Source organism: Chiloscyllium plagiosum, unplaced genomic scaffold (genome assembly GCF_037043375.1).
Source record: "Chiloscyllium plagiosum isolate Xiang-an unplaced genomic scaffold, Cpla_swu_hap1 HiC_scaffold_37, whole genome shotgun sequence".
Lineage (NCBI taxonomy): Eukaryota > Metazoa > Chordata > Chondrichthyes > Orectolobiformes > Hemiscylliidae > Chiloscyllium > Chiloscyllium plagiosum.
In genome coordinates, this window is record NW_028270175.1 from 15,394,735 (window position 1) to 15,421,474 (window position 26,740).

Below are 26,740 nucleotides of genomic sequence, written 5' to 3' on the forward strand. Positions count from 1 at the left end.
ATGCATCAACATGGATAAATCCCCATGATCTGATCAGGTGTACCCTAGAACTCTGTGGGAAGCTAGGGAAGTGCTTGCTGGGCCCCTTGCTGAGATATTTATATCATCAGTAGTCACAGGTGAGGTGACAAAAGACTGGAGGTTGGCTAACGTAGTGCCACTATTTAAGAAAGGTGGTAAGGAAAAGCCAGGCAACAATGGACAGGTGAGCCTGACATCGGTGGTGGGCAACTTGTTGGAGGGAATCCTTAGGAGCAGGGTTTACATGTATTTGGAAAGGCAAGGACTGATGAGGGTTAGTCAACATGGCGTTGTGCATGGGAAATAATGTCTCTCAAACTTGATTGAGTTTTTTTTTAAGCAACAAGTGATTGAAGGCAGAGCAGTAGATGTGACCTGTACGGACCTAAGTAAGGTGTTCGACAAAGTTTTTCTCATGGTAGACTGGTTAACAAGGTTTGATCACATGGAATACAGGGAGAACTAGCCATTTGGATACAGAACTGGCTCGAAGGTAGAAGTCAGAGGGTTGTGGTGGAGAGTAGCTTTTTGGATTGGAGCTAGGTCATTTACATAAATGTTTTGGATGTGAACATAGGAGGTATAGTTAGTAAGTTTGCAGATGCCACCAAAATTGGTGGTGTAGTGGACAGCGAAAGAGGGTTATCTCAGATTATAACAGCATCTTGACCAGATTGGCCATTGGGCCAAGGAATGGCGGTTGGTGTTTAATTTGGATAAATATGAGGTGCTGCATTTTGGACAGACAAATCGGGGCAGGAATTACACACTTAATGGCAAGATCCTAGAGAGTGTTGCTGAACAAAGAGACCTTGGACTGCAGGTTCATATGTCCTTGAAAGTGGAATCTCTGCTAGATAGAATAGTGAAGAAGGCATTTGGTATGCTTTGCATTGTTGGTCTGAGCATTGAGTATAGTAGTTGGGAGGCCATGTTGCAGCTGTACAGGACATTGGTTTGGCCAGTTTTGGAATATAGTGTGAAACAAGATGACAAGGGTGAGAGGGGAAAGATTTCCAAGGGATCTCGGGGGCAACTTTTTCACACAGAGGGTACTGTGTGAATGGAATGAGCTGCCAGAGGAAATAGTGGAGGCTGGTACAATGACAACATTTTAAAAGGCAACTGGATGTGTTTCTGAATAGGAAGAGTTGAGAAGGATATGAGCTAGGTGCTTTCAAATGGGACTAGATTGATTTAGGGTATCTGGCTGGCATGGACAAGTTGGACCAAAGGGTCTGTTTCCATGCTGTAAATCACTATGACTCTGTATTCCAATGAGAATGAAAGATGGTAAGTGGGGGAAAAAAAAATTCATAGCTAAACAATAAGGTCGAGGACAACATGAAGTCAAAACCTAAGGTATACCATATTGCAAGGCCAGTGGCAGGATGGCAGATTGGGAAACTTTCGAACACAAAGGGATACTAAAAAATTAATAGAGTTAAGATAAATTATGAAAGGAAACTAGCACAATATATCAAAAATAATAGCAGAAGCTTCTATAGTATATAAAAGGAAAAGGAGCCGCTAATGTAAATGTTGGTCCCTTGGTAGATGAATCTGGAGAGTTAATAGTGGGCAACACTGAGTTGGCAAAGATGCTGAATCTTGGATGCTGATATTTTCACGGTGGAGGACAGTACTACCATTCCTGTTGGAATGGGGAAGTCAGGAGCCGTAGATAAGATAAGATTTAAAACAATCAACATCAGTAGGGAAAAGGTACTAAGCAATCTATTGGGATTGAGGACAGATAAGTCCCCTGGGCCTGATGGCCTGTATCTGAGAGTATTAAAGGAAGTAGTAGCAGGGCTAGCAGATCCATTGGTTACAATATTCCAAAATTCCCTGCACTTAGAAAAGGTTCCAGTGGATTGGAAAATGGCTAATAAAAAAGGAGGGAGGCAAACTGTGGGAAATTGCTGACCAGTTGGTTTACCATCTGTTACTGGGAAAGTGTTTGAAATAATTATCAAGGAAGTAATATCAGGATGTTTGAAAAGTCAAAGCACTATCAATCAGAGTCAGCATGGTTTCATGAAGGGCAAATCATGCTTGACTATTTTGCGGGTGTTCTTCAAACAAGCAAAGTAGACAATGGGGATGCTGTAGATGTAATTTATCTGGACTTCCTGAAGGTGTTTAAGTCAGTTGTCAGAAAGGCAAATGCAATGATGGCATTTATTTTGAGATGACCTGAATATAAAAGCAAGCATGTACTTATGAGGCTCTGTAAGGCTCTGGTCAGGCCCCACTTTGAGCATTGTATGCAGTTTTGGGCCCCATATCTCAGGGAGGAAGTAGGGCAGAATGGATGTTGGGAAGATGATACCATTGAAAGGAGAGACTAGGACCTGAGGGAATAAGGGAAGAGTAAAGGGAAGACCTTTTAGAATGGAGATAAGGAGAAACTCCTTCAGCCAGAGAATGGTGAATCTATGGAATTCATTACCACAGAAAGCTGTGGAGGCCAGGTCATTGAGTATACTTAAGACTTGAGGTTCTTGAATATCAAAAGTTACAGGAAGAAGGTGGGAGAATGGAGTTGAGAAACGTACCAGCAGACCCAATAGGCTGAATGGCCTAACTTCTATTTCTATGGTATTGTGTTTGATAAGTTGCCGCACAAAAGGTTAATTCACAAGGTTGGACAAATGGAATTAGGAGTAATTAGCCTGGATAGATGATTGGCTGATGGACAGAATACAGAGTCGCGATAAATGGTTTTTTTCTTATATGGCAGGATGTAACTCGTGGGGTGGCACATGGCTTGGTCCTTGAATGCCAGCTATTTGCAATCAACATTAACAAATTGGATATAGGGATAGAAAGCTCTATAGCCATATTTGTAGACAACACAAAAATAGGTGGCCTGGTAAATTTCAATGAGGAAATAAGAACCTTACAAATGGATATAGATAGGTTAGGAGAGAGGACCAAAATGTAGCAAATGGAGTTTAACATGGATAAGTGCATGGTCAGGCATTTGGATCGAGAAAATGGGAAAGCAACCTATTATCTTATGGGGAGAGACTTTGGGGTGCCCTGGTGCAGAGGGAACTAGGTGCACACATTCGGGAGTCCCAGAAAACTGGCATGCAGGCACAGCAGATAATAAAGAAAGCAAATGGAATGTTGGCTTTTTTAGTGAAGGGAACAGAATATAAGGGTAAGGAAGTATTGTTGAAACTCTCCAAGATATTGGTGAAACCGCACCTTGAGTGTTGTGCACAGTTCTGGTCCCCTTATTTGAGGAAATATGTCGTGGCATTGGAGGCAATTGAGAGGAGGTTCACTCGATTGATCCCAGAGTTATGAAGTTGTTGTTTGCAGAGAGGTTGAATAGTTTAAGCCTATGCTCATTGGAATTTAAAAGGATGATGGGAGATCAAATTGAGGTATTCAAAATGTTAAAAGGTATTAATAACACAGACATGGAGTGGATGTTTCCTCTTGTGGGGCATTCTAGCACACGAGGTCATAGTCTTAGGATAAGGGGTAGCAATTTAAAACAGAGTTGAAGAAAAACTACTTCTCCCAAAGGATTGTGAATCTGAATTGGCTACCCCAAAGTGCGGTGGATGCTGGGAAAATGTGTAAATTTAAGGAGGAGTTAGACAGATTTTTTAATTGGTAATGGATTGAGGGGATATGTAGAAAAGGCAAGAAAATGGGGGCGTGGAGCATATCAACCATGATCAGAGATGATAAAAACTGCAGTTGCTAGAATCCAAAATAGACAGACAGGAGGCTGGAAGAACACAGCAGGCCAGGCAGCATCAGGAGGTGAAGTTGACATTTTAGGTGTAACCCTTCAAGGTTGGCCTGCTGTGTTCTTCCAGCTTCTTGCCTGTCTATGATCAAATGGCAGAGCAGACTCGATGGGCCAAATAGCCTAATTCTGCTCGTGTATGTTGTGAATTTGTGTTAGATGTGAAGTTACCCTCAAACACCCGTTCCCAATCCATATTCTCCATTTCATGCCTAATTTGGTTATAGTTGGCCTTTTCAAAGTCCACTCTTGTCTGTGTCCATAAGTACTCAAAAAATGTTTGGAATTATGGTCCCTATTACCAAAATGCTCCCCCACTGAAACTTTGACCATCAGCTGGGCTCGTTTCCCAGTACTAGGTACAGTCTGCCCCCTCCCTTGTTGAACCATCCACATACCGTAGTGGTGAGAACTTATAGAAGGCAGACAGTTAAGACGACAAGATTAGCATCAGAAATGGCAGATGGTTATGTGTTGTTTCATAAAGTCAAGTTTCGCTTCCAGCACTGATTTCAATCTGAGGGTTAGAAATTGGGAAAAGAGAAATCCTCTGCTGGTAAGGGAATAGAAGATCTCATTGAAGATAGTAAAGCCTTACCAGAGGATAAAAAGGAAATCTGAGGTGGAAAGAGAAGTAAAAGAGCTCAAATGTGCTGTAATAAAGTGGGCCATATGAAGTGTTGGTGATTTTAGAAAAAGCACCAAGAAGGTGGATGTGGAAGAACAAGCCAGTGAGTTTTGATTATGTGGTAAAGGAAACCAGTGTAAGCTAAAAAGCTGCAAACCATGTGCAACCTGGTCAGGGGTTAATTGAGAAAAATATTCTAGATCTCTTTAAAGAATTTACTTGAGGGTAAATGTCGGCGAAATTAGCCCAATAAGGTAGAGACCACACAAGCCAGATCGGGTGAAATTGACAAGCTGTTTATCACAAGTGATATCGCTGACGAGAAATTGACTAGGCTGACATAGAACTGACAGTCTGTTCAGGTAGATCAAGGGTTCTGTTCCTCGAGTTGAGGATGGAGCTGGTTTATCAGAATCTTGTGCAATAAGGTTAATTAAAATGGAGAAAGATACAATGTATTTGTAAATTAAGTAATTCAGTTAATGATGATAATTGAAAAAGAGTTATTGGAAGAATGTCCTGATTGATACTGTCAGTATGTTACATTGTATTGACAATGAGTTCTTGATGGGATCGGGAGATTTCAGTTCTCTTTGCAGGTAGGTGAGAATCTCTCTTTTGAAACCGGTGCTACCATTGTACCTGTCCTGGGAGCGAGGTCCTTGGGGGTGCCTGGCCTGTTCATGTGTGGCTTTGGTATTGCTGTATTATGAGACTGCCCTTGGGACTTTGGGACAGCTGTGTTGACCGGGTATTGTTAGTGTGTTTTGGTAAGTGTAATCCCTTGTCTGTGAGTGGTGTCTGGTTTCACTTGTCAGCCTGTTTGGGCATTGCTGAGGCATTCTGGCTGTTTCTGGTATAGTTTGGCAAAGTTTGCTTTCCTGTGTTCTGTGTGGGCTTACTATGGGTCGGCAGGGTGGCAGATCTTTTCCCACAGTAAGGTTTACTTACTTAGGTCAGGAGGAGTAGGTAAAGAAATTAAGATTTTGAGGGATATGGCAGTAAGTCAATCTTTAGCCAGAGAGTTAAAAATCACAACACCAGTCCAAAAGATTTAGACGGGCTTTAGAAGTGCTGCTTCTTCAGGTGGTTGTGGAGCAGAATCATACGACAGAATTTATAGCAACAAGATTATAGTGTCATTGGAATGTAATATTAAACAAATTTAGCTTGAGTCTTTCATCTTTGAGTGATCATGTTAGTTTTGGTACCTTCATATGTAAATCCCAGAACATGTTAAAAGTTATATTCTCGAGATTGCTTTTAACAATAGGTATCATCTCAGCTCAGACAATGCATTGAAGGTGTGAAGTGAAAGTCTGTCTGTGTCCCAATGTTTGATTTGTATTTGATCGTATTCCTAAAGTGGCATTTACAGAACTTTACATGGATTTATGCAGTTTTTGAGCAAAACAAAATGTAATCCTGCAAGTACAAATTTACCCCATCAACCTGTGTCTCTGTGTGTGTGCGCGCGTGTGTAGTGCAGTGGAGTCACCTGTAGTGTGACGTGAACCCAAGGTCCCAGTTGAGATCACGCCCATGGGTACTGAACTTGGCTATCAGCCTCTGTTTGGCACTTTGTGTTGTTGCCTGTCCCGAAGTCTGCCTTGGAGGATGGCCACCCGAAGGTCCGAGGCCGAATGTCCCAGACTTTTGGCAAAAGATGAGCTATGTAATTCACAAGGAGTATGACCAGAAAAGATGGCAATATGTGGGTTTCGTGGTGAGAAGGGCAGTGTTCGATTACATAAATGGAGGTTGGAGTGTTCGGTGCAAAGTTGTGATAATAGTAGTAGAGAAAATCTCATTTCAGAACTTAGTCTATCCTTTGTATTGATATTGCTGGATCACACAGATGGGAATGATGTCTTCTGTGGTTTAAAAGCCAGTGAAAAATCAGGCAACTGAGATGTTACAGGAAGCATCTTCTGGAATTTTACCTGACTGTGGTAACAAGGTCACAAAGCCACAGGTTGTATCAGGAGGAAAAACCAAGGAGTAAAGATAAGGAAGTTGAAGTTCAATTATCAGAAACTATGATCATATGGTTGAGAGAAAAACAAGAACAAGTGGAGGATAAAGTGGATATTTTTAGTTCAGAGAAATTAACTGAATTATAGCAGAAAGCTGAAAAACTGTAGTAGTATCAAAAAGCATATACAGAAGAAGATTGAATGTATCCTAGAAGTCATGATTTGGAGATGCCTGTGTTGAACTGGGGTGTACAAAGTTAAAAATCTCAACACCAGGATGTAGTCCAATAGGTTTAATTGGAAGCACTAGCTTTCGGAGCGCTGCTCCTTCATCAAGTGGTTGAAAGCTAGTGCTTCCATTTAAACCTGTTGGACTATAACCTGGTGTTGTGATTTTTAACCTTGTATCCAAGAATGTTATCTTAAAAATGACATCTTCATGAGGAAATGGAGGCCATCATGTATTCAGGCGGATGAGAAATAGGCAGAAGTTCACCAAGTCGCATTACTGGTAGATTACAGAAAGGAGGTTGTGCATGTAGCATGTGAACAACCAGCAGGATGTCTTTTGAAAACTAATGAAAAGTCACGCCAAAATGTAGAAACATTTTTATTCGCTTGGAATACCTAAGCATGTGGTTGCTTTTTGCCAGACACCAGACTTGTGGTATGTGTCAGGTAATTGAAAAACCTCAGGCAGTGATGAAACCAGCAGCCTCAATACCTACTCCCACATTTAAGGAACCTTTTCCAAGAGTCTTAGTTGATTGCGTAGGACCCTTACCTCAAACAAAAAGTAAAAGTCAGTATTTGTGGACCATAATGGATGTGTCTACAAGATTTCCAAAGGCGATTCCATTATGCAATATCATGGCTAAAAGGATTTTGGAAGAGTTGCTTATATTTTTTGAGTTATCGACTACCCACATAGATACATCCTAAGGGTCATGTTTTACATGAAAATTATTAAAGGATGTTATGGACAGCTCAGGAATAAAACAAATCAAATCTCCTGCATACCATCCAGAATCGCAGGGAGCATGAGATCAGTGGCATCAAACTTTATAGACTATGTTGAGGGCTTATAGTCAAAACTATCCAGAGGATTGGGATAAAGCAATAACATTAGAAGTTTTTGCAATTAGGGCGACAACTAATGAATCAATTTCATTTGAATTAGTTTTTGGGCATGAGGTGAGAGGACCACTGAAATTTATTAAGGAGAGAGTTCGAAGTTAGAGTTCAGAGACCACATATTTGGACTATGTTCCAAATTTTAAGGAAAGATTAACTAGAGCAGGTGAGTTGGTTAGACAACATTGAAAGCAAACAGCAGAATATGAAGCAGGAAGCAGACTGAAATCGGAAATTGACAGTTTTGCCGCAGGAGATGGTGTTAGTTTTACTATCAATGATAGGTAAACCTTTGAAAGGCAAGGTTTCATGGCTTATATCTAATTGAATGAGGTGAATTATTTGATAAGAACACCAGACAGAAAGCAATCGGTGTGTCATATGAATATATTCAAAAGGTATTTAACAAGGAAAGAAAGGAAAAGAAGAATGTGTTACTGGTTACAATAGAGTGAAGAACCAAGTTCAGATGATTTTGAATTGGACATTCCTCAAATTAAATTTGACAATGAAGAAGTTTTCAAAAATTAGGATAAATATTGGATTGCCTTCCAGATGAAAATCAAAATGACCTGACAGAGTAACTACAATCATATAGGGAGATATGTGGGAATAAAGTGGAAAATAGTAATCTGATTATATTAATGTAAATTTAGGAAAAGCTGTTCCAATTAAATAACATCCATATAGACTTAACCCTCTAAAGTTGGCACAGATTCACAAAGAGATCAAATGACTGCTCAAAGACAACATAATCAAAGTGAGTTGCAGTGAATGGAGCTTACCCGCAGTAATGGTACCACAATCAGATGGTACCCAATGATTACATGTGGACTATCCCAAGCCAATGCAGTTTTAAAAAAAATCTGATTAATATTCTTCATTTGGAAAATGGTTGAGAAGGTTGGACAGGCAACCTTTATTTCCAAGTTGGACTTAGTCAAAGGATACTTGCAGGTGCCTTTATCCAAAAGAACAAAGGAAATTTTGGCTTTCGTGATACTGAATGCACTGTACCAGTTTAACGTCATGCCATTTGGTATGCAAAACGCACCAGCCACATTCAAAGACTAACTAATAAAGTTATTTTGGGAATATCCAGTTGTGTGGTATACCTCAACAGTCTAGTGGCTTTTAGTCACACGTGGAAGGAACATTTAGAGCATTAGTTAACTTCGTGAGGCAGGCTCAACAATAAACCTGGTTAACAGTGAGTTCGCAAAAGCCCAAGTCACGTTCCTGGGCCATATGATTGGACATGGACAAATTACCCCTAATGGATATGAAAACAAAGGTTATTGGGGAGTTTCACATACCATTGACAAAGCAGGAAGTATCATGATTCCTGGGACTGAGTGGTTTTTATCAGCAGTTCACTACAGAATTTTAAGTGTGGTTGCTCCAGTGCCTGACTTGAAGTAGTGTGGAAAATTTCAGTGGATGCAGTAATGTCAAAATGTATTTGCCTTTCTGAAAGCTGCGTTATCTGCTGCTCCAGTGTTGGCCATACCTAATTACACCTAGCCGTTTAAGGTAGCTATAGAAGAGTGATGTGGGTGTCAGTGCTGTACTCTTGCAAGAAGATAGAAAGACCTATTAGGTATTTTTCCAGAAAATTGAATGTTCATGAACAGACATAATCCATAATTGACAAGTCGACCATGAGTTTGGTATGGGCATTGCAAAACATTTCAACATTTATATCACCAGTAATGTATCTGAGACAGTTGTACACACTGATCTTAACATCTTAAAAGTTTTTGAAGACGTTTAAGCATAAAAATACCAGACTGTTTAGATGGAAGCAGCCACTCAATTTGAAAATTATAGACGTGACAGGACAAGAATATAATTGTCGGTGCTTTGAAGAAAGACAGAGGTGTTTGTTGGTGGAGAAAAAATGATGACTGAAATGGATTGTAATACTAAATGTTTGTATGCTTAGAGTCAATGTAATGTCTGTTATAATGTACTCACAGCATAAAACTTAAGGTTTTTGAAAATGAAGCCATCTGTTGTGTATTGATGAAAAGCAACCCTCCACCACCACCCTCCGTCTTCTACCTTTTAGAGCCAGTTCTGTATCCAAGTGGCTAGTTCTCCCTGTTTTCCATGAGATCTAACCTTGGTAACCAGTCTCCCATGAGGAACCTTGTTGAGCACCTTACTGAAGTCCATATAGATTATGTCCACCGCTCTGCTCTCACCAATCCTCTTTGTTACTTCTTCAATAATCGCAGTCAAGTTTGTGAGACATGATTTCCCAATCACAAAGCCATGCTGACTATCCCTAATCAGTCCTTGCCTTTCCAGATACATGTAATTTGTAAATTCACAATGGCCTTTTCATTTTCCATTTACTGTTTTATCTGTGTTTTTTGCACAGATGATAACAAGGATATTTCACTGACAGCTGCATCTGTACTAATAGCGAGTGATTCGGCTATTTTTCAAGAAATGACTGCTATTTTCAAAGATCTTCGTGTTAATATCCCTAAATCTCAAACTCATGAAGGTCTCAAGTTCTTGACTTTTGTCCTGATTTTGTTTTACACTCGTTCTGGGTTCCATTTTAACCAGTCTATTCCACATGCAGTAGATTGGCAGTCACTATCCAATGCTGCACAATTAAAAGACTTTGTATTCCGTGTCTTCATCACTGGGCTGAAACATCTTGTGTCAGATGTTGGAAAAGCACAACAGGTCAGGCAGCATCCAAGGAGCAGGAAAATCGATGTTTTGGACAAAAGTCCTTCATCAGGAATGAGGCTGGGAGCCTAGGGGGTGGAGAGAGAAATGGGAGGGGGTGGGGCTGAGGGGAAGGTAGCTGAGAGTGCAGTTGGTGGATGGAGGTGAGGGTAAAGATGATAAGTTGAAGGGGAGGGTGGTGCAGATAGGTGGGAAGTAAGATGGACACATGGGACAGGTTATGAGGATGGTGCTGAGCTACAAGGTTGGAACTGGGGTATGGTAGGGGGAGGGGAAATGAGGAAACTGGTGAAATCCACATTGATGCCCTGGGGTTGAAGGGTCCCGAGCTGGAAAATGAGGTGTTCTTCCTCCAGGTGTCGCATGGTAATGGAGTGATGGTGGAGGAGGCCCAGGACCTGCATGTCCTCAGCAAAGTGGGAGGGGAAGTTGAAGTGTTTGGCCATGGGGCGGTGGAGTTGAAGGTGTCCCGGCGATGTTCTCTGAAGCGCTGTGCAAGTAGGCGTCCTGTTTCCCCAGGGTAGAGACCACATCAGGAGCAACGGATACAGTAAATGATGTGTGGAAGTGCAGGTGAAAATTTGATGCATGTGGAAAGCTCCTTTGAGGCCTTGGACAGAGGTGAGGGAAGAGGTGTGGATGCTGGTTTTGCAATTCCTGTGGTGGCAGGGGTAGATGTCAGGAAGGGAGGGTGGGTTGTTGGGAGGCGTTGACCTGACAAGGTAGTCGCGGAGAGAACGGTCTTGATAGAAAAAGGGTAGGGGTGATGAGGGAAATGTATCTCTGGTAGTCGGGTCCATTTGTCGATGGCAGAAATGGCGGAGGATGATGCGATGTATATGGAGGTTGGTGGGATTGAAGGTGAGGACTGGGAGGTTCTGTCATTGTTGCGGTTGGTAGGAGGAGGTGTCTTCAAGTTGGTGCCTGGCTTCAGTGGTATACGGGTCAGTGTGCCAAACTTAGCACTGTATCCCCCCCTTGAGGTTGGGGTTGGAGCAGGGGGATTGGAGGGCTGAGCGTTGTGATGGTAAGAGGATGGAGTGTCTGCCCTCTCCGCCCTACTGCCTCCTCAACCATGATCTCACCTCCCATCACCAAACTATCATTTCCCAGACCGTACGCAACCTTATCACCTCAGGGGACCTCCCACCCACAGTTTCCAACCTCAGTTTAGGAACCCCACACTGAGAAGTGGCAGATGGAGTTTTATTCCGATAAATGCGAGGTGCTGCGTTTTGGAAAAGTAAAACTTAGCAGGACTTATACACTTAATGGTAAAGGTCCTAGGGAGTGTTGCTGAACAAAGAGACCTTGGAATGCAGGTTCATAGCTCCTGCTGTGTTGCTGTGATAGTTTGGCGCACTGACCTCTACACCCCTGAAGCCAGGCGCCAACTTGAAGACATCTCCTCCTACTGCCCCCTCAACCACGACCTCACCTCTCATCACCAAACCATCATCTCCCAGACTATACACAACCTCGTCTCCTCAAGGAATCCACCCCCCCCCAGCTTTCAATCTCATCATTTGGGGGGACCGATTGTTTCAGCCTGCTCCTGCCCCAACGAATTCATCTCCACCTACCTCAATACTGTCCTATTCCTGCTTGTCAGGGAACTCCCCACATATGTTCAGGCCTCCATCTCCTCTAAGACTTGCGTTTCCCTGGCCCCCAACCTCTCCTCTTCACCACTGACATCCAGTGTCTATGCACCTCCATCTGCCATGACCAGGGTCCCGACGTCCCCACCAGTACCCTTCCACTCAAATCTTATTCGTTTGGCTGAACTGGTCCTCGCCCTCAACAATTTCTCCTTTGAATCCTCCCACTTCCTCCAGACAAAAGAGGTAGCCATGGGCCCCAGCTATGCCCGTCTCTTTGTCAGTTAGGTGGAACAGTCTCCCATGAGGAGGTTGAACAGTTCATCAACATCACCAATACATTTCACCCTGCCTTTAAATTCACCTGGACCATCTCTGACACCTCCCTCCCCTTCCTGAACCTCTCCATCTCCATCAACATTGACTGACTCAACAGTGACATTTTCTACAAACCCACCGACTCCCACAGCTACCTGGATTACACCTCCCACCCTGCCTCCTACAAATATACTATCCCTTCTTCCCAATTCCTCCCTCTTCACCGCATTTGCTCCCAGGAGGACCAGTTCCACCACAGAACACATCAGATGTCCTCCTTCTTTAAAGACTGCAATTTCCACTCCCATGCCCTCCAGCGCATCTCATCCACTTCCCGCACCTCTGCCCTCGAACCCCACCCCTCCAACCGCAACAATGACAGAACCTCTGGTCCTCACCTTTCACGCCACTAACCTCATATCCATCACATCATCCTCTGCCATTTCTGCCATCTACAAACTGACCCCACCACCAGAGATATATTTCCCCCTCCACTCCTATCTGCTTTCCATCAAGACTGTTCTCTACGCGACTACCTTGTCAGGTCCATTCCCCTGATCAGCCCCCACCCTCCCTTTCTGACACCTCCCCTTGCCACCGCAGGAATTACAAAACCTGCGCCCACACCTCCCCCCTCAGCTCCATCCAAGGCCCCAAAGGAGCCTTCCACATCCATCAAAGTTTCACCTGCACTTCCACACGTCATCTACTGTATTCATTGCTCCTGATGCGGTCTCCTGTATATTGGGGCGACGGGATGCCTACTTAGCGCTTTTTAGAGAACATCTCCGGGACACCTGCACCAATCAACCCCACCGCCCCGTGGCCGAACACTTCAACTTCCTCTCCCAAGGACATGGAGGTCCAGGGCCACCTCCATCGCTATTCCCTCATTCCTGCTGAAGAACTTTTACCCGAAACGTTGAATATCCTGCCCTTTGGATGCTGTCTGACCTGTTGTGTTTTTCCAGCACCACACTCTTGACTCTAATCTCCAGCATTTGCAGTACTCACTTTCACCTGCCTGAAACATCTTGTGATTGTACATTGCCCTCTCATTGGTCTGCATATCCATTATCTTCATTCAAATCCTCAATTTCATGCTTGGTTTTGCGTACTTTATTATAACGTTTGGGACAGTTCATTATGCAATGATACTTTGAATTGTACCTGAAATGTCGATTGTTTTCGCAGTATCTTCCTGGAGCTCATTTACTTATGCTAAATCCCAAATTCTCTTTACTTACTTTTCAAAATTATTAATAACATTTCTGTTAGTTACAGCTCTTTTCACGCTGAGAGAGACCTGTAACTACTTGGTCTTGCCAATTTGTAAACATTGTGTTCTCAATTTTCTGCCATTCTTCTGATTTTTTTTTCCCCTTTGTGCTATGAGAATTTCTGGGAAGGAATGCTTTCTCAGGAATTTTTTTGGTGCTTCTGATATTTGTTCTGGTAGTTTATAATAATCTGCAAACTTAACTCCTATTAAAATTAGAAGTCTGTCTGAACTTCATATCATGGCTCAGGTCAATTATTTAAATGCCAGTGCAGATTGGGAATTTCCAAATGGTCAGTTGCAGAGATGGACAGCATGGAAACAGATCCTTAGGTCCAACTTGTCCACGCCACCCAGATATCCCAAATTAATCTAATTCCATTTGCCAGTACTTGGCCCATATCCTTCGAAACCCTCCTATTCAGATGCCTTTTAAATGTTGTAATTGTACCAGCCTCCAACACGTCCTTTGTCAGCTCATTCGAGACAAGCACCACTGTCTGTGTGAAAACGTTGCCCCTTAGGTCCCTTCTAAATCTTTCCACTCTCACCCTAAACTTGTGTCTTCTTGTTCTGGACTCCCCCACCCCAATGAAAAGACTTTGTCTTTTTATTCTCTCCATTCCCCTCATGATTTTATAAACCTCTATAAGGTCATCGCTTGGTCTCCGACGCTCCAGGGAAAACAGCGCCAGCTAATTCAGCTTCTCCCTATAGCTTGTGTACAACTTAATAAATTCCATTTTGTACTTTTCCGCAATATTATCCTCAGTATTTCTAAATTTGCCAGAATCTTAGCATTTGTTTTCAATAAAATCTAATTTAGTAACCATTCATCCAAACCTCCTTCGACGTTTAATCGGGTTCCAATTCTGGAAAACTTCTCTAGAAAGCTTCTATTCTGGCTTTAGTTTGGGCAAAGTTTGTCAAAAATCTTACCTTCTAAGAGTCACTACTTAAATTCTGTGTTCCTTCGTTAAGTTCTATACTGAAATGACCATGTTATGTTTGAGACAACGTGCAAAACGTTTCACTGAGCATGGCTACATTTAGAAAATAAATTTGCAAATGTTATAAATTTGTATAATGCATCATTTTGCATATCTTGCTTTCATTTGAAAATATAACAATAATGTTAGCTTACACCATTGTAAAAGCTTTCACCATATCGATGTTGTTGAATAATTTGCTTTGTAACTTGTTTTAGTCATTCCTACAAATAGAATCCTCTTCCCTTCTGGCAATTCTGATCAAGATTTCTAGCTAAAATATTAAACTTTTTAAAGTACTTGGAGATTCACTTTACAGCACTTTCTGAAGTGATTTTACTTTCTGAACCTTCCAGGTTTTCTAGACTAAGTTGTAAAAACTTGTGACACTATTTCACGCAAGTGATATCAGAAGGACTGCAGTGGCTTGTTGTGATATTGAAGAGTAGGTTATGGATTTCTCAAGTTATGTCTGTCATTGGTTAGATTGGTGAATACAAATATAATAGAGTGGCAATTAGTTAGATTCCATCTTCAACTTTGCGAAGTTGACAATAAAACAAAGTAGGTCAGTACAGTTTATCTTTTGCTACAGAAGATACATATAATAGAAAATTGTGATTGGGGTGGAAATGTTGAAAATTAAGTAAAAACAGATAGGAAAACACACAAACTTTAACTCTCCTTTCTTGTTCACATCCAGTATGTTTAAACATATTGAGATCCTATTTTTTGTTTTTTTTCCCACCACTTGGAGATGTCACATCATGGGAAATAGAATCCTCATCAGCTCATAATAATACAGGTATTTTCTCCTACTGCTAGGGTTTTGTAAATGATGCAGGTGTGTTGTTTTTGATGCTAGATTTTGGGACATTGCAATGTTTACGCACATGTAAGTTGTACCAGATTCCAGAGAAGGCAGCTGATTTTTGGGCAGGAGTTGGGAGTAGTATCTGAATGTTTGCTGATCAACCTGTTCAGAGATACTATTGCATACATCTGGAACAGGTGGGACTTGACACTTCAGGTCAAAAAATAGGGTTTTGCTGCACCTGACATTCTAGGCAGTCTTTCATCCAAATATCAACTCTGCTTGAATCCGCTTCGATTCAGAGATCAGGTAAAATTAGGGATTTCCAGACTGTAAAAAGGATGTAGTGTCTATGTTTGTGCTGGTTCACTATGGAGTTGCTCAACTTGAGAATAAGAGAAAAAGTAGACATATAACTAAAATGCAGACTATGGATTTTATTAATTTGTGTAATTGGATGACTGAGACTGACGTTTGTTGAAATGGATCAGAATTCTTGTCTGAGATGGAAGTATCTCAGTTTTGGAATGATTTGATTATCCAGCAGTGACTAATGGCATTTCTGATAAATAAAATATGATTAGCAGCATCATTGGCTATGTTATCGATATCCAGTCATACATTGGAATAGTGATAAGCAAAAAGCATAATCGTTCTTGATTTTGTAAATGCTTTATTTTGTTTCTCACTGGAATGTTCCCAAAGTAAATGTATGTGTGAAGTGCATTACCTGAATTGTTTAAATGTATGTTCTACTCCAATTAAGTGCATGCAGTTCAAACAGGATCGTCTGAGCCATAACTGTGGTGAGTCAGTCACTTCCGTGAATTAAATAAAGGCTTGCTTCTTTGACTAACCAAGGCTCCTCTTTTAAGGAGCTTGTCAAATTACTGCTCTTGGAGCTGTAAAAGCCATTTAAACACTGAATCCAGGATGGTTTGAAAGATCTGTTGAACAGAGAACTTTGCAATTGAGGTGTGGTTGATTTTCTGGATTGTTACTGCAGTGAAGAAAACCTTTGACAGATTGCTGTTACTATATTTCCAGTTTGCAAGGGTCCAACTAACTTGATTTTGTTCTTGTTTGTAGGGGACCCATGCACAGTTTCATCCCATATGGAACTGGAGGAAGCATTCCGTCTGTATAACCAGAATGGAGAATCAGGCCTCAATTTACATGGTTAGTAGTATTCTAGAACACTGATTAGGGATCTTTGTGAAAAAAAAATTGTAAGGTGTATTCTGGCAGATTGTGATGAGAGTGGGGGCCACAGATTTCCACCATATGTATTCAATAATTTAAATAAAGAAATATAGAGTTGTACATCAAGGTAGATATGTTGAGAAGGCCAACAGCTTCTGGCGATAGAAGCAGGAAATTACAGAAGGGCAATTAGATTCTATCCCTTTAATATTCGAAGTACAACTTAGTATTGCGGTATAATTTAAAACCTCTTTCAATTTAAGCATTTAGGAGACCATCAGCCTATTTTAATTTTGATGTCAATGTGGCAGCAGTGGGACTATCTTAACCCAGGGTATCATTTCCTCTTAGTACATGGGTTGAATGAAGATGTGTACAAGGGTGGCAATGTTGTCTTGTGGCACCTGGAAGAGCATTTTTTTTTTTTGTTCATGCTCATTTTGTTCTTCAACAGGCTTCTGCAATATTTTCATGTTTCCATTTTTCTCTCAGTTGGAAGTGAAATTGTAAACGTGATAATTAATAAAATCTACCATGTAAGAAGTGCCAAGCAGCAGAACTAGAGAATAAAACTTTTTTTTGGCCTCTTCATAATTTCCCTCCTTCCCATGAAAGTACACCTGACTCCTTTCTCCCACACATGTATGCCCTCACCACCTCCTTCCCTTCCCCCCACACCTCACCTAACTACCTTCCATTCTTCCCACACACACACACCTCCACTCCTTCCCTCCTTATTTTGTGTATTCCACTCCCTCCCTCACCAATTCTCACTCATGAACCTAATGGAAGTAAAAGTGGGAGAGAAATGTCCTTTCATTGGAAGAGAGCTCCTTGCAGAATCTTTGAAATCTATAAACCTTTATCTCCTGAGTCATGACCTAGATAGACTTCCTCAATGGGCAGCAGTCTGCTATGGACCACCTGTTTGACAGACTCTGGTACATGTCAAAAAGATCTGACATGTTTTAGCAGTCTGAGAGCTCGAGGTGAAGCCAGTACAAGTGATAGTTTTCAGTGCATCTATTTTTGTTTTGGTTTGCCTTAAAACATCTGCAGCATTTTCATTTTTAATTTGGAATTTTTTTCTTCCTGGGAAGTATTTTAGTTATATACAAATCCTTTATTCATTTAAGGTCCATGACAGCTGAATAACTTCTCCCTAACACTGCATTTGCCACACTTCTCAAATGTTTTATGATATATGGTTGACAGCATGCAGGAATTGGAACTGACACAGATCAAATCATAAATTTGAGTTTACTTGCTGTATGCAATGAACAGAGCGGTTCACCAGAATTTGAGTCCAGCTATGAAATTAATGTATTCCAGATTTCACCTCGGCCTGTAATGATTGTGTAAAGTATTGTAAATTAATTTACCATTCATGTGAGGGCTGGTTTCCAATTCTAGGCAAACTCAACTAAATAAAGATTAATTTTATTTGCATTTACAAAAACACCAGTTGGTTGATTTTGATTGCTTGTCTTAAATACTTTTCCTCCTTCTCATTTTACCCAGTTTTCCCGAGCATTCCAGAAAAGCCAGGAATGCCCTGCCCTGGAGAGAATAGTAAGTATCATTTATATCTCGTGGATAATGACTTTTTTTCTCTTAACATTAATTCTCCCAGTGGCTGTTGGGCCAGCTGGAATTTTCACCTTTTGCTTAGGAATGTAATGGTGGACCATATTCTTGAACAGTTTAGTACAACTTAATAGCTTGCTAGACAACTGGAAGATAGTCTAGAGTTGCGAATGTTGTTTTGGATAAAATTCTCAGGCCAGACTGGGTAAAGGCTTTCTTTGCAGGACATGAATAGATCAAATGAATTTTTACAAGATCTGAGAACATTGTGGTTGCTTTTATTCAAGAATTCAAATTTTCTGATAATGGCACTTGTGCTTTGTTCTCTGGATTAATGGACTACTAGGCTACTGTGAGCTCTACAGAATTACCTTTTTGCAAATTGCATTCTAATGTATGTTTTAAGCATTTTTTTGGGTCAAAGGTTATGTCTCTGTGATTCTATCAAAGTAATGTAATACTTTTATGTCAGAATTATCCTGCTGCAGTAATCGTTTTAGAACTGTCCTGCAGTGTGTTTGTTCTGCCAACAGCTGAACTAATGTATAAGGAAATTTGGGGGGCTGTGTTTATCATGAGTATCATCCATTTGTTTTAACTTGGGGAGTTTGGTTTAAATTTGTCTTAAAACTATCTGATCAAATGTAACTCTTCCCAGTAAAGGTAAACTCTTCAGTTTTATTGGTTTTGGTTATCTTTCTAATGCATGCAAGAGCCAAGTTTAAAATGTGGTATAATTTTAATCTCATTGATACTTACTTAATTAGTGGAATTTCATGACTTGATCACTGCAGATAGAAAATACCATGGTGCTGCACTTTGAAGAGCTCTTCTGATGCTGAGTGAATAACTCGATATCACTAATTTGAAGAAATTTTCACAAAGAATACTTAATTCATGTGAACAAAAATAAAAGTTGTTTGAGAGCAGCGCATAGGGCTCCTGTACAGAATGAGGCATTGACTAAACTGTTTGCAATGCTTGAGTTTCTGAGAAAGCCATCTCCTAATTATCCAGTATATAGCTGGGTAATTCATTTCTCCTTTCCAAATCATCATGTCTTGTTCTGTTCCTGGGTGCACTCAAACTCGATTTCAAATTCCCAATTCATAATAATTTTATCGTGGGATGTGGGTGATGCTGGCTGGCCAGCATATATGCCCCCACCCCATTGCTCTTGAAGGTGGTTGTGAGCTGTGTGCTTGAATTGCTGCAGTCCATGCGTTGTTGGTGAATCCACCGTGGCCTTAGGGAGGAAGTTATTGGATTTTGACCCAGTTGCAGTGAAGTGCTGGTGATATATTTCCAAATCAGGATGGTGAGTGGCTTTGAGGGGAACTTGAAAGTGGTGGTGTTCCCATGTATCTGTTGCTTTGCTTTGTCCTTGTCAATGGAAGTGATTGTGGGTTTGGAAGGCCTAGTCTCAGGATCTTTAAATTCTGCAGTGCATCTTTGCAGATAGTTTGCACTATTGCTACTGAGCATCATTGATAGGGGGAGTACCAATCAAGTGGGCTGCTTTATCCTGGATTGTGTAAGGCTTTTTGAATGTTGTTGGAACGGCACTCATCAGGTAAATGGTGAGTATCCATCATGTTCCTGACATATGGCTTTTAGATGGTGATCAGGGTTTGGGGAGTCAGGAGGTGAGTTATTTGTTGCAGTATTCCTAGCCTATGACTGTCGTTATAGCCACTGGATTTATATGGTGAGTTCAGTTGAATTGCTGATCAATGGTAATTCCCTGGATGTTGATAATGGGACGTTAAGTGATGGTAACAGCATTGAATATCGAAGGGTGGTGGTTAATTTGTCTCTTATTGGAAATGGTCGTAGCCTGGCATTCGTTTGGTGCAAATGTTACTTGCCATTTGTCAGCCCAAGCCTTGATAATGTCCAGATCATATTGCATTTGAACATGTACTGCTTTAGTGACTGAGGAGTCGCAAATGGTGCTGAACATTGTGTAATCATCGGCAAACATCCCCACTTCTGACCTATGGTGGAGGAATGGTCATTGAAGCAGCTGAAAACGATTACGTCAATGTCAATAGTCCGAGGACCTCATGCAGAGATGGCCTAAAGCTGAGATGATTGACCAACAACCAGAACTATTTTCCTATGTGTCAGGTATGCTTCCAACTAAGAATTTTCCCCAAATCTCTCTGAATCCAGTTTTGCTAGATCTTGTTGATGCCCCATTCAGTTAAATGCAGCCTTGATGTTCAAGGGTTGTCAAGATCACCTCACCTCTGGGGCTCAGCTTGTTTTTCCATGTTTGGACCAAGGCTGTCAGGAGCAGAGTGGCCCTGGTGGAACCCAAACTGGGCCTAAATCCGATATGATAATCGTGTCAATGCTTGAATGCTTCTACATCTCTGCCAACCAAACTTGACTTTTCAGCAAAAATGTCTCATGTATTTTATTCTCCAAGAGTAGACCAGACATTATTCCTTTAGAGCTTGTCAAAATTGTTGTTCTGTTGCCTCTGCCAATCTCTCCAGCCACATTGAGACTAAACTAGACCACTTGTTACCTTGTGCTATTTTTCCTCTATCTATTCTAAATCCCATATGCTAGCTAGCACTAATGCATCATCACTGCTATGCCACCACTCCTCAGCCTTAATTGGTTCCTCCATTCTACCTAAACCCTTGTCATGTGGAAATGATGACAGCATGTATAACTCCCAGTGCTGACCTTGATGGCAGACTCAACATTTTGCTTTGTAAAATTTAAATTGTCTAAAGGTCTCCTCCATAGGTGGTGGTCTACATAAAGTGCTGCTTGCTGATTACTTGATTCCTGTTGATCTAGTCTGACTTCTTACTCATTGAAATATTAAATTTCAAATCTTAATTCATTTTTTAAATTCATTTGTGTGATATGGGTGTTACTGGCTGGCCAGCATTTGTTGCCCATCTCTAGTTTCCCTTGAGAAGGTGGTGGTGAGCTGTCGTCTTGAACCGCTGCAGTCCATCTCAGAGTGGCATTGTTCTTCGATTTGCTCTTTTTTTTTTCCTCACAACGTGGTTTCTTTTACAACTATCTTGAAGCTCTGTGTATGTTGCCTTTCTATGAGTTACAAATGCAGATTATTACACTTGCACCATCTCGATAATGTCATCCAACTTCGTTTGCAAGTGCAGATTAATGGGAGTGATTAAAATAACTCTTTGAAACCCTGTTTCAAGCACAATTTTGATGAATCTGATTAGTGATTGCCTTTGCTTGCACAGGCTACCATCAAGCAGTCACTGTCTAATAAAGAATAGAGCCATCTTGATCCTTTTTGTTTTCTCAAAAAAAAGACTCCAGTGCAACTTTAAAGCATCTCTTTGGAACTAACCAAATTTAAAATTGTGAAAGATTCTGCTGTATTGTAGTACTGATGGATGAAAAACTGGACTTGGTGCAGTTTTCAAGTATATCTTGCATACCACTGTATTTGAATATATTATGATCCTATTGGATATTATTACTGGGCAAGTCTGATTCCAAACTGAAATTAGGCCTGATACCTTTTATTTATTTTGGGGGCTGTTGGTTTAACGAAGGGTCTCGCTGAAATGCAAGCATGCAAAGCTGCACTTACAGGTTTAACAATTGAAAAAACAAGAGAAATGAATATACAACTATTTACATGTGTTACACAAGTTGAATTTTGAAGGACATGATAAGAATACAACCCCATTCGTCCCAATAAGATCCATTACATTACTCTAATGCTGGAGATAATTCCTTTCTCTATTGCAACTTTCGTTTGTCATGATTATGGCTTAAATCCTAGCTGTGAGATTCTGACTACTTTGATACATCATGTAGCTGAGTCAGACTTTATCATTTTATTTCTTGAATTTTTAAATCAATCTTCCTACACTGAGGTAACCCCTTTAATAACTGTCCTAACCTACGTCCTCTTCTCAAAGATAACTGTTTTCGAGGTCCACTTTCAGTTAAGACGTAGGCAAACAGCCAAACTGAAACATTTTTTCCCAAGCTATGTGTGCTTCCCCTAAGCCCCCAAAAAGGTCCAAATTCTTTTTTCCTGAAAGGCTAATATATTGTGTTGTTTACTTAGTTAATTCATTAACTCTCCCAAAAGAAATGAATTCTCATTTACCTCCAAACAAACTCTCTCAGACTTCCCTTTTAAAAGAAACAATGACAACAGAATTGTCTAGAAGTTAATCATTAAATCCCCTTCAGATGCATAATACCCATATACCATTGGTTCAAATTTCAAAGTCCAAGATGAGTGCAACTTTATTAAGTATAAATCATGCACTTTACATCACAACATTATTTTGGTATAATTTTGTATCTAGCTGAGCATGCAGAAACATCTGAGATAACAACTACACCTTTAACAGAATCTTTATCTTTATGAATTATTGATGATTTGTATCTTATGTACTTTAATGTTATCAGACATTTTTATACCAAGTTGAGAGTTGTAATAGATTCCAATGTTCGGCAGTAGACAGAGACTGATGGTGGAGGGTTGTTTTTCAGACTAGAGGCCTGTCACCAGCAGTGTTAAGAACTAAGAGCAGTGCAGCACAGGAACAGGCCTTTGGGCCCTACAAGCTTGCGCTGACATATTTTGCCCTTCAGTACTAAAACTGGTTTCGCTTACAGGATCCGTATCCCTCTATTCTTTCCTACTCATGTGTTCATCCAGGTGCTTCTCGAATGCTGCTATTGTGCCTGCTTCCAGTACCACCTCTGACAGCTCCTCAGACACTCACCATCCTTTTGTGTGAAAACATTGCCTTGCACATCTCTTTTAAACCACACACACACCCCACCCTGTGTCCACTGGTAATTGACTCCTCCACCCCAGGTAAAAGCCTCCTACTTTACACACTTTCCATGCCATTCACAATCTTTTAAACCTCTACCCCTCAACCTCTTGCATTCCAATGAAAACAAACCCAGTCGAGCCAACCTTCTTAGCTAAAATCCCCCATACCAGGCAACATCCTGGTAAACCTTTTCTATGCCATCTTCAAAGTATCTATATCTTTATGGTGGTGTGATGACACAACTGTAAACAATACAGTTGGGCGGCACGGTGGCACAGTGGTTAGCACTGCTGCCTCACAGCGCCTGAGACCCGGGTTCACTTCCCGCCTCAGGCGGCTGACTGTGTGGAGTTTGCACGTTCTCCCCATGTCTGCGTGGGTTTCCTCCGGGTGCTCCGGTTTCCTCCCACAGTCCAAAGATGTGCAGGGTCAGGTGAATTGGCCATGCTAAATTGCCCGTTGTGTTAGGTAAGGGGTAAATGTATGGGTATGGGTGGGTTTCGCTTCGGCGGGTCGGTGTGGACTTGTTGGGCCGAAGGGCCTGTTTCCACACTGTAATGTAATCTAAAAAAAAATATTCCAAGTGTGGCCTAACTAAAGTTCTATAAAGCTGTCCTTATGTCTATCCTTATTCTCAATGTCCCTGCCAATGAAGGTAAGCATGTCATAAGCCTTTTTTACTACATTTATCTACCTATGCTGCCACCTTCATTAATCTGTGGACCTGCACACCTGGATCCCTCTGCATATTAATATTCCTCAAGGTTCTGCTATTCACTTGATAATTTCCACCTGTTCTTAACCTTCCAAATGCATCATGTCACATTTGTCTGAATTAAACTTGATCTACCATTTTTGTGCCCATGCCTCCAACTGGTCTGTATGCTCTGATAATCCTCCTCACTATCCGCCAATCTTTGTTTCATCTGAAAACTTAGTAATTAGACCAGCTACGCTTTCCTCCAAATCATTTCCAAACCTCTACCACAATCAGCAGAGGTCCCAGCACTGATCCCAGTGGAACACCACTAGTCACAGCCTTCCATTCTGAAAAACATCCTTCCACCACTATCCTCTGTCTCCTATGAGTAAGCCAGTTCTGTATTTATCTTGCCAATCACCCCTGATACCATGTGACTTGACCTTTTGTACCAGTCTGCCATGAGGAACCTTGTGAAAAGCTTTACTGAAGTCCATGTAGACAATGTCAACCACTTTTCCCTCAATCATCTTTGTCACCTCCTCAAAAACACTAGACGAAGTTGATGAGGCGCAGCTATCTATGCACAAAACCATGCTGGCAATTGTTAATAAGTCAACTCACTTCTAAATGTATTTAGATCTTGTTTCACAGGGATTGGTTCTGGGTTGTCTTTTGTTTGTAATTTATAGAAATGATTTCGTTGACGATTATAGAAGGCAAGGTGAGTAAATTTGTAGATAACACCAAAATAGACAGTGAAGAAGGTTTTCTAAGATTACGAAGGGATCTTGATCAAATCAGTCAATGTACGCCATCTGCCATTTTTCAGCCCAATCTGGATAAATGCAAGTTGTTGAAACAAACAGAGGTAGGACGAGTACAATTAATGTTTGGGCCTTGGGTAGTATTGTAGAGCAGAGAGATCTGGGGTTCAGGTGCATAATTCTTTCATGTTTGCATCACACATAGGCTGGTTTAAAAAAGTGTTTAGCATGCTTACCTTCATTGCTCAGTCCTCGGAGTATACAAGTTGGGAAGTCATGTTAAGGTTTTACAGGACATTGGTGAGGCCTGTTCTGGAATACTATGTCGAGTTCTGGTCACCCAGTTATAGGAAGGATATTATTAAGCTCGAGATGGTTCAAAAGAGATCTACTAGGATGTTGCTGGATATGGAAGGTTTGGATTGTAAAGAAAGGATGGGACTTTGTTTGCAGGAGTGTAGGAGGTTGAGGAGTTACCTTACTGAAGTTTACAAAATCATGAGAATATACATAGGGTTGATTGTAGGTGTCCTTTCCCAAGGATGCACATTTCCAAGGTGAGAGGAGAGAGATTTTAAAAAGATATGGGGATCAAATTTTTTTTAGAAGTGATTAGTGTGTGAAATAAACTTATTGAGGAAGTGGTGGATGCGAGTACAATTATATTGTTTAAAAGACATTTGGATAAGTACATGAATAGCAAAGGTTTGGAGGGATATGGGCCAGGAGCAGGAAAGTGGGACTTATTTGTTTGGGATTATGTTTATTGTGGACTGGTTGGACCGAAGGGTCTGTTTCTGTGTTGCATACCTTTATAACTGTGTGGCTTCATAACTAATTAATTTTTGTCAACAACAGTATTGTTAATGATGTGAGCTAATTTCTTAATTCTTAACTTGTTTTTTTTTAACGGAGCTATAGTGTTGGACTGTACCTTGTGTTTTGAGGATTCTGTTCTCGTGGTAAAACCAGAATAGAGACACATCAAAACCGCTGTGGCCTTCTTAATATTTTATTTGTGTTAAGATAGCATAGTTTCCTCTTATGCGATTTCATGGATTCATTTCCAAAATGGGTCTCTCTAAGCATGCATATCTTGATTAGGTTGGGTTGTTAACACCTATTAAACTTGTAAGTATTTTATCTGTTTTCATTTTCCTTTCCTTACACCTCCCAGCATCTTGGCACTAATAAAATATGCCTTCTATTTTGAATTTTTTTTGTGAAATTGAGTTCAGATCACACTTGTACATGCAGACCTATCTTAAAGCTGCACAATTGGTGAGTAATAGTGGTAGTTGAATAGCAGGGTAAGTATATAATGGAAAAAATTAACAGTTGGAAGTAGTTAAGATTTTTTTTCAAGACTTGCAAACAGGGAAGCAATGTTGACATACTGAAGGAAAAGGGTTCCTAAAGACAAGGTTGAGGTAAAAGGACAATTGCTGACTGTACAGCAAAGCATGTGATGGCAAGGATTACGTTTTTGAAGAGGTCACAAAAAAATTGTATGAATGAAGGAGATTGTTAATGTCAGATCACCGATTAAGGTCACAAAGTAAATGTTTATGGCATAAAGAGCTGGTGATGGAATTGCTGCAGTATGGTACTTTAGAGATAAACCTCAATGGTGGAATTCTGATTGTTTTGAATTATAATATCTGCAGCCAGATATTGCTTTCTGTAAAAGCAATGAGCTCTGCATGAAAGACATTGCTACAACTACAAATGTGTAGCGTCAATGGTGAGAAACTTAAACATTTCAAGTTGATTTTTCTAATAACTGAAAGATGCTTGAGAGAAACTGCTTTTAAGCTTGGTATATCTGAGCAAACGATTTGGTAAGTAAATTTTCACCATGATCTATTGAAATGCCAAGTACAGATAACAATTACGGCTATACAATATTAATAGAGAATCCAAATTGATTTTATTGTAGCTGTTATAAGAAACGTGCATACAATACAAGGTGCTGCAGATCTACATTTCAACACCGCCCCCCACCCCAACAAATATTGTTGTTGATGTCTAGCACATTTTGAAGAGAAAATAACAATCATTTTCTGTTGTATTGTAGTGGAATGTTCTAAGTTATGCATGTTAACAATTAGATTTTGTTTTTAACTTGAGTGATACAACAAAATGTTCTGGTCCAGACTGTGGTTATCTCTGCCTTCTGATGCTAAGATTGATTATGCAGCTTGGTGATTTATGCTGTTTTTAGATGGTCTTATTTAGGTATTTAATGTAAAAGATTGTTCAGATGAAACCGACGAGTGAAGATGAATGGAACCAATAACACGCAATCTTTGACAATTCAAAGGTGAAATGCACTGATGAAATCAATGCACTTGTATCAGACTTTTTTCAAGGACCACATTGTGCTTTTTGCACAAGGTTTAGCTGTATTCTTGCTGCAGTTTCATTCTGT

The 26,740-nt window shown here is 40.6% G+C and overlaps 1 protein-coding gene across 4 annotated transcripts in view; it reads left to right on the forward strand.

Annotated features, from left to right (window-relative positions):
- The window catches only part of prkcz (protein kinase C, zeta), a 431,548-nt gene that overhangs the window by 57,531 nt on the left and 347,277 nt on the right, over positions 1-26,740 (forward strand). For 3 of the 4 annotated variants that reach the window (XM_087980378.1, XM_087980379.1, XM_087980380.1), the window contains exons 3-4: positions 16,334-16,423; positions 17,969-18,019. The exons of the other annotated variant lie outside the window; for it this stretch is intronic. In XM_087980378.1, coding sequence (XP_087836504.1) covers positions 16,334-16,423; positions 17,969-18,019 — 141 coding nt within the window. The remainder of the gene's footprint in view (positions 1-16,333; positions 16,424-17,968; positions 18,020-26,740) is intronic. 4 annotated transcript variants of the gene reach the window in all.